Source organism: Neomonachus schauinslandi, chromosome 11 (assembly GCF_002201575.2).
Source record: "Neomonachus schauinslandi chromosome 11, ASM220157v2, whole genome shotgun sequence".
NCBI classification, from domain to species: Eukaryota; Metazoa; Chordata; class Mammalia; order Carnivora; family Phocidae; genus Neomonachus; species Neomonachus schauinslandi.
The window spans coordinates 62436177-62444420 of record NC_058413.1 but is presented as its reverse complement, the minus strand read 5'-3'; the positions used below and the strand labels follow the sequence as shown (position 1 = coordinate 62444420).

Genomic DNA, 8244 nt, shown 5'->3' with positions numbered 1-8244 from the left:
TTTAAAAAAAAAAAAAAAAAAAAAGAAATGATAGCTTTAATTTGAACAGCTTGAAAAATTTTTATTTAATCTTTCCTTTTTATATGCAGTCGAACAGATTAAGCCTTTTTAAAACCATAATATTATCACTTATAACGTTGGTCAGTCTAACTCCGTGTGATGAGATTAGCTGTCACCAGCGAAATCTTAAGGTATGGCTGCAGAGACTGAAGGGAACTTCACATTGTTTCAAAAATGTCAGTAAATAATTCTGCTTTATAAGTTATACACTTAAATTCCTGGGTCTACCACTGGAAAAAATACAATCAGCACTCAAATATTTAATAAGGTATTTTTCAGTAAAATGAGGACAAATTATCCCTGGTTCAGTGAGTCCAACAGGCCACTTGGATTCTCTTCTAGCCTTTCCTGATCTCACAAGGAGCTTTGGCCTTGACTTAAGACTCTACACCTAATAAAAAGGATACTTTTTCCGCAACTAAGTCACTCATGTACTACCTTTGTGATTCTGGGTGTATGAATTTGCCATTTGCGTTATTATTTATGTAATGTTTTTCTTTAAACAACTAACTTTTCAAACTTTGCATTACCTTAACAAGGGCTTAATGTACTAGTTATGTTTTTTCTAAATGACATTAAAACAAGTATTAAATTAAAGAAGATTGTGCATTATACTAAGACCATCATGCATACTACCAGTATACACATACCATCTTTTTGGGGAACTCTGAGTTAGAAGAGCTTGGGGACAGTAATTTTCTAGGCTGCCTATTTTGAAAGGAGTTTTAATTTTTGTTCCCAGAGATTTTATTAGCTCATATTATAAATAAATAAATAAAAAGTCCTTGTGTTGTAAATGAAAAGCAGAACAATTTGCTAATAGTTGTTGGGCTGCATGGGAAACTCTATTCTTTAGCTTATTATTCTGCATAATTATCTGATTAGGAGAGTTGATAGGTCCTGAAACCACTGGAAGTAGTCAGCTTGTTGCAGACAGAAACATAATATCCTTTTCTAGATCCCTTCGGTTCATACTTTGTTAGCAAAATGGAGCAGAAGGCTCTCTTTGATATGCTTCTTTCTCTTCATGTGCTCACAGAATTTGTCAGTAGCATGGGGGATAATATTATAAATATTATGCGAGGATTAGAAAAAAATCGCACTCAACTATATGTAGTGCCATGAAAATTGGAAGTAAAAGACTAGTGACAGACAATAAGAAAGGAGGTGAGAGGTCAGAAGGTATACATCTTGGATACGGGGGAAGGCTAAAGGAGTAGGTGACATACATAGGAAAGAGGAAAGATGGGAACTGTGTGGTTTTGGAATGTGCCAAACGATGGAAGAAGTCAAACAGAGTGGTGAGACCAAAGCATGAAGATCGAATAGGACAGCCTAATAGGTATATAGCCGTACATACCTATTGCTATGTAACAATTTACCTCAAACCTTAGTGACTTAAAACAGCAATAAACATTTATTGTCTCATAGTTCCTATGGGTAAGGAATTAAAAGTGGCTCAGCTAGGAGGTTCTTTTTCGAGGGGTCTCATGAGGTTGAGATGTTAGCTGGTGCTAACAGTTATCTGAAGGCTTGACTGGTGCCAGAGAACCCTCTCCTTTATATGGAGAATCCACCTGAGTGACAAAACGTTGCTGGATGTTAGCAAGAGGCTGTAGTTCATCTCTTCCAGGGTTTCTCCAAAGGCTTACTTGAGTGGCCTCATGACAAGGCAGCTGGCTTCCCTCAAAGTCGATAATCCAACAGAGCAAGGTGGAAACTGCAGTGCTTATTATGACTTAACATTGGAAGTCACATATCACTTCTGATACATTTTATTGGTTAGAACCAAGTCACTAAGTCTAGTCCAAGTTCAAAGACAGAGGACTTAGGCCTTGTCTTTTAAAGGGAGATACTTTATTAGCCTCCTTAGCTTAGCAGGATCCTGAGCTCTACCTCCCTATGTTGAAGTGAGGCAATTGTCTTTAGGCAGAGAATTAGATGATCATGGAACTTACTTTATGAGTATCCTTCTCTCAAGGATCAATGTCTTATGTTGCCTGTTTTCTAATGCCTGAATATAATTGCTCTATTGGTTTTTGTTTTTAACTCTAATTTTATATTGTTTACAACAGGGTAATTTCCAGTTGTTGGTATATCAGACATAATAATTATCTTTCTGATTAGAGAGGATGAAATTTATTTTTATTGATGATTCTTCAGTTTTTCACAGGATTCGGTCTACCTTTGCCTGTATGGTAGCCATTTTAAATGTTTCAAGTTTTAAAATAAAAATTATAATACAGCAGTTGTCCGTTAAGCTGAGAATTGTATTCTGTTACATTTGCTGTTAAATGTTACAGTTTGTTTCTGTTGTTTCTACAACCTCAACAAAATCTTTGGTAAATAGCATTTAATAGAAATTACATTTAAATGCAAAATACATTATGTTTGTCCCACAAACTTAAAATCATTTTTTTTAAATGATTTGTTTAAATCAGCATTGCTATTATGTTGACTGGTCATTTTAACTCAATTGCCTAGAAATTTTATTTGGAGAAAAGCTTATCTGACTGGCTTTTTTCCTGGATCTGTGCTATGCCTAAGCTGCTATTATGTGCACATTTATACGTGTTCTTTGTTACTTTTCTTTAGGATTCCAGACACTTGGACTTTCTGACATCAGAACAAGCTCTGGCTGATTTTGCAGTGTTAATCAAACACTTGAAAAAAACAATCCCAGGAGCTAAAAATCAACCTGTCATTGCCATAGGGGGCTCTTACGGTGGCATGCTTGCAGCCTGGTTCAGGATGAAATATTCCCATATAGTGGTTGGGTAAATGCATTTATGTTGGACATGAGCACTTCTTAATGATTGTCAAGGCATACTTAGAGATTTGTTTTGGGTAAAACATGTTCTGTTGTACTGATATTTCTACTTTCTATCTCATTAACAACTGTAATTTTTCTCGCCATTTTTGTTCAGTATCAGTTTCAATTTTAAAATTTGAATTCAGTGAGTTACATTTTTTTTCTTTTCTCCTTTCTTATTTTTCTCACCATTTAGAGCTCTTGCAGCCTCTGCCCCCATCTGGCATTTTGGTAATCTGGTACCTTGTGGTGTATTTATGGAGATTGTAACTAAAGATTTTAAGAGAAGTGGTCCAAATTGTTCAGAAACCATTCGCAGCTCCTGGGATGCTATTAATCGATTCGCAAGAACAGGTAAGCTTTAATTAATAGAATGGAATCACAAAGTTTTTTATCCTTCACTTGTTAATTCAACACTTCTCAGTTTTTCAGTAAACTTTTTATTTAAGTAAAACATACAAAAACGTACACAAATCAAAATACATCACTTGATGAATTTTTACAAGGGAAAACGTAATCAGTATGGTATAATAGTATACTCATCATCCAGTATAATCAGGAACACAGTATGTATGTTTTGTGTCTGCTGTTTTTTGCTCAGCACTATGTCAGATACATCCATTTGTTTTATTTAGTTGTGGTTTACGCATTCTAATTGCTCTCTAGTATTCCATTTGTTTACTTTTTACTTATTTCAATAGTATCTTTGAAACAGGGAATACTTCATATAATTTCTGGCAGACTCCATGTGAGGATAGACAACTTATTTATCATGGGATTATCCAAATGCTCTAAAAGTATTTTATTGAATGTTGAAAAAGCATTCTTGGAGAAATGGTGTAGAAGATTGAGTTTTCTAAAATACCAAGTAAAGCCTTCTGTCAAGTAGTGCTTTTTAGATTCCAAACAATGTGATTCTGTTCTCAGGTGCTGGCTTGCGTTGGCTTTCTGAAAACCTTGACTTATGTACCGCATTAACAAATACTCAGGATGTCCAGAATTTGAAAGCCTGGATCTCTGAAACCTGGATAAATCTGGCAATGGTGGACTACCCTTATGAGTCTGACTTTTTACAGCCTTTGCCTGCTTGGCCTATCAAGGTAACAGGACAATGTCCTTTCATCACTTTTAATACAAACTTCTCTCTCTCTCTCAGTGTACTATTAGTTTCAGGATTTTGTTTTGTTTTTTAAACTGGTACTTTCTGTGACTTTTAGCATCAAAGCACTCTCCAGTGACAAAGGGCCTCTGGGTTTGACTAACCTGGGCAGAAATCCTGGCTTCTGTCACTTTCTGGTTACTCACCTTGGACATCTTACCTAACTTTTCTTTCTTTCTTTTTTTTTTTTTAAGATTTATTATTTTTTTTTTAGAGGGGGAACGGGTAAGGGAGAAGGAAAGGGAGTCTTAAGCAGACTCCATACTGAGTGTACACAGCCTGATGCGGGGCTCATCTCATGACCCTGAGATCACCACCTGAGCCCAAACCAAGCGTTGGCAGCTTAACCAACTGCACCACCCAGGCATCCATTATGTAACTTTTCTGAACATCAGTTTCCTCTCATTTGGATAAAGGAGACGGAATGTATAGATTATAGAGTTGTATGAATTGGAACTAAGACTAGTAGTTGCTGCTAATGGAATGATTACTATGTGCCAAGTCTTGTGCTGTACACTTTGCATGGACAATTTACTTTATTACTTCTTTGTGATGTATGTGAGACACATAGACCTATGTCATATATGGTTAGTGCTTAATAAATGGCAATTGCTATCACAGTGCTATGATTCAGTCAACTGCTAATGTGTTCTGAGTGCTACACTTACCATAAAGGAGTGATCTCCATGCAGCAGGGTGGAGTGGAAAGAGTACTGACTCTGGATCCTTGATCTAGAACTACCATTTACCAGCTGTGTGATCTTGGGTAAGGCTGTCTTCTTCTGAGCTTCCATGTCTTCCTCTGCAAAATGAGATAATTATACTTATGTTCTCTGTAGGGTTGTGCTTAGGATCAAATAAAATATTAGATGTGAAAACATTCTGGAAAGTGTGAAGACACATTACATCATAAAATTTTTAGGTTCTTTACACGGCAAAATTCTTTATTTTGTATCCTCTTTTAAGCATTTCTTTGTAAAGAACATTCTTCTTAGTTTTAAAATCAAAGTTTGGCCAACTTGATGGTTAAGTTTAGAGAGTATAACTGATTCTACAGCTAGAATGAGTGCTGGAAATGTAAATAGACTTGATAATATGAGAACCAGTTTTCAAAAGCACTTTTAATTTAACACAGTCCCTTTGAACTTAATATTAAATGAACATTTTGCTTAAAACTTCATAACCCAAATGGAACAAGGTCATTTGCTATTAGAGATATTTTTCTTCATCTAAGAAGTAGAATGACAAGTGGATGTCTTGTACATAGCAGGCCAGAGGTAAATGTGTATTGAATTAAATTGAATTTAGACAATACAGAATTATTTAAAAGAGCTGATCTCTCTAATGGTAAGAAAACCCGGATCAAAATAATGAGAAAAAACTAAATTTGAGTCAGTTGGCCTCCATATATGTCTTTGTGCTAATAATCCCTTAACCAAATTATTTTACTATTTGCAGAACACTTTCATATATGCTATCCCATTAAATCCCCATAATAATATAATATTCTATATGTTAATATAGGAAATAATATATATTATTTATATATTATTACAATAATATAATATAGGAAATTATGTAATATAGGAAAAAGAAGTACAGTGGAGAGGAAAGTTTTGGAGTTTTTTGGAGAGGAAATTTAAGCTCAGTGAAGAGACGGTGAAAGTGGGATTTGAACTTGGGTCTACTATTGTTGAGAGCCTCTGATCTTCTACCATATTGCACTGGATTAGGAGAGGATTTGGCTGAAGTTTTGGGTGGATCACTAGTCGCATTGTGACAACTATCAGATTTAACTGTATTCTCTGTACAAAGTGAGAATTACGTTTGCATTTTTATGCCCACTTGAAGAACAAATGAATTGTCAGGTTATAAAAACATATGGGGCATTCCCTTGTTATTTAGAACAAAGACTGGCAAACTTTATTTGTAAAGAACTAGATAGTAAATATTTTATGTTGTGTGGGCCATTCGGTTTCTGCCACAATTACTCAGTTCTGCAGCTGTAGCGAGAAAGTAGCAATAGACAAATATAAATCAATGAGGAACACTGTGTCACAATAATACTTTATTTATAAAACAGGCAGTAGCCTGGATTTGGCCTGGGGGCTATAGTATGCTGACCCCTGATTTAGAAAAAGCCGGAGGAATACGGCTTTTTAGTGTTCATTTGTTTATGATTTGGAACAAGGAACACTAACTTTGCTTTTCTCCCCATTTCTTTAATGTTCCTTTTGAGATATTTTGCTGTTGCATCTTAAATGTAAATATTCTATCCTTTCTCTCTCCTAAATATTCACTCAAAGTTAGTGGAGTATATCTCAAATCTTTTGTCATCTGTTTTTGATTTAGCACAATCCTTCTTTTATCTTTTGTATATATACATTATAAAAGTTTATTTTTAAGACAAGGTAACTTGCGTCTTTGCCTGACAATCACCTTTTACTTTTCTTCAGGACTACTTCTTGTCATTCTCTTCAGTTATTTCTTACTGGTTTTATCCTTTCTTTTGGCATATTAAGGAATTCTTGATTTCTTATAATATATTTATGACTCTGTTTCTTGCCTGCACCCCAACCAAAAGAAATCTCTCTTTGCCCCCTGCTTGAGAAATTTCCATTGCCTCTATTTCCAGTTTTATCCTATATGATTTCAGAGTATTTCTACTACATGTCTCCCTCCCAAACTTTTAGCTTCAGATCACTTTCTTTCACTGTTCATTCTATTTCTCCTTTCTTGACCTCGTCTCTGTTCTCCCAACCCACTAATCCCAGGAACACTACCCAGTTGGGGACCGCTCTTTCACTTGGATAGTTCCATTTAACCAGGACTCCTCCTCCCTCTGATACACTTCCTCCTTTTTAAAGGGCTGACAAACAGCCATCCTTTTCTAAGTCTGTAACTCAGGCTTAGGATAGTGAGATGTGTAACAGTTGGGTTATGAAAAAAAGTAGGTGATTTCCAATTCTGCCTGGACCTTGTATGGTTCTGAAGGATCCATAGGCAGTGATTGAATGTCTTTTCCGTGTCAACTCAAGTATCATTCTTTTCAATTGTTTGTGGGCTTTGCACACTCGGACTCCATTTGCTTTTGTTTACTGTTAACAGAAGCTGCAACATTCATGCAGAAATAATCATGGACTTGGCTGAGGGAACACAAGAAAGAAGAGAAAAGGGAAATAGAAAACCTCTCTGTCATTTGACTGCTCTGTCAGCATAAAAACTACTAGGTCTATTCTCAGCTTAAAGAGCAGTTTTTAAGGATACTATAGAGGTTGTTTATTTTGAGTAAGTTTTTAGCTGATAACTCACCAAATCTTTTGACTTAGCTTTCTGAGCATGCAGATAGATAGAGTGAAATAATAAGACATAAGATGGAAAATCTCTTCCGTTTGTCTTGGTGTTTGATAATGTATGCGACCTCTCTGGGTGGTTTAAGCGGTTTAGGTGCATTCTATGAAAAGAGAGCTTTTAATGACAAAACTAATGTGATTATCTGTGAGTGTGAGAGGGGTATTGAAACCTTAGAGAAAGAAAATCTGTTAGAAAAGCTGAATGTATCTGCTTAATCCTTTCTCTAATGTGGATGAACCATGCTTTCTGAGAGGAGGTTGGTCTTTTTTTTTTTAACCTATCTTCTTTCCTTCTTTAAAAAAAAATTTCTTTGCCCCCTTTTTCTTTCTCTTATTCAAATGCTTATCCTTATAGGTAAGGGGACACATAAAGTTTTTAAACAAATAATTATCTTTACTTTCTCTAGTGTATGTGGGGTCAAAGGGCAGAATCTAAATATTTGGGTGCAGAGCTAATTAGTTTGGTACTAAGATTGGAATATTCTATCTATTTCTATACTCTTTAAAACCAGAATTCTTAAAATGGATGTGTAATGCTCTTTTTAGGTTTTTTTCCTGAACGTTCACCTTTGTTCTAGGAAATAGAAAGTAAATTAAGTATTTCATATGTTGATTTTTGAGCCTCATATTAATTAGTATTTTACAGTTTTTTTGTTGCATAATAAAAAAGTTGTATGATTTTTTTTTTAAAGATTTTATTTATTTGACACAGAAAGAGAGAGAGAGAGCGCGTAAGCAGGGGGCGCAGCAGCAGAGGGAGAGGGAGAAGCAGGCCCCCCCCCCCCCCCCCCCCCCCCCCAGGAAGGAGCCCCATGCAGGACTTGATCCCAGGACCCCGGGATCATGGTCTGAGCCGAAGG

The 8244-nt window shown here is 35.7% G+C and overlaps 1 protein-coding gene across 2 annotated transcripts in view; it reads left to right on the top strand.

The window, feature by feature from the left end:
- LOC110577238 (prolylcarboxypeptidase) overlaps nt 1-8244 on the top strand; it is a 73281-nt gene that overhangs the window by 46197 nt on the left and 18840 nt on the right. For both annotated transcript variants that reach the window (XM_021686498.2, XM_021686497.2), the window contains exons 5-7: nt 2656-2837; nt 3069-3226; nt 3800-3972. In XM_021686498.2, the coding sequence (XP_021542173.1) occupies nt 2656-2837; nt 3069-3226; nt 3800-3972 (513 nt within the window). The remainder of the gene's footprint in view (nt 1-2655; nt 2838-3068; nt 3227-3799; nt 3973-8244) is intronic.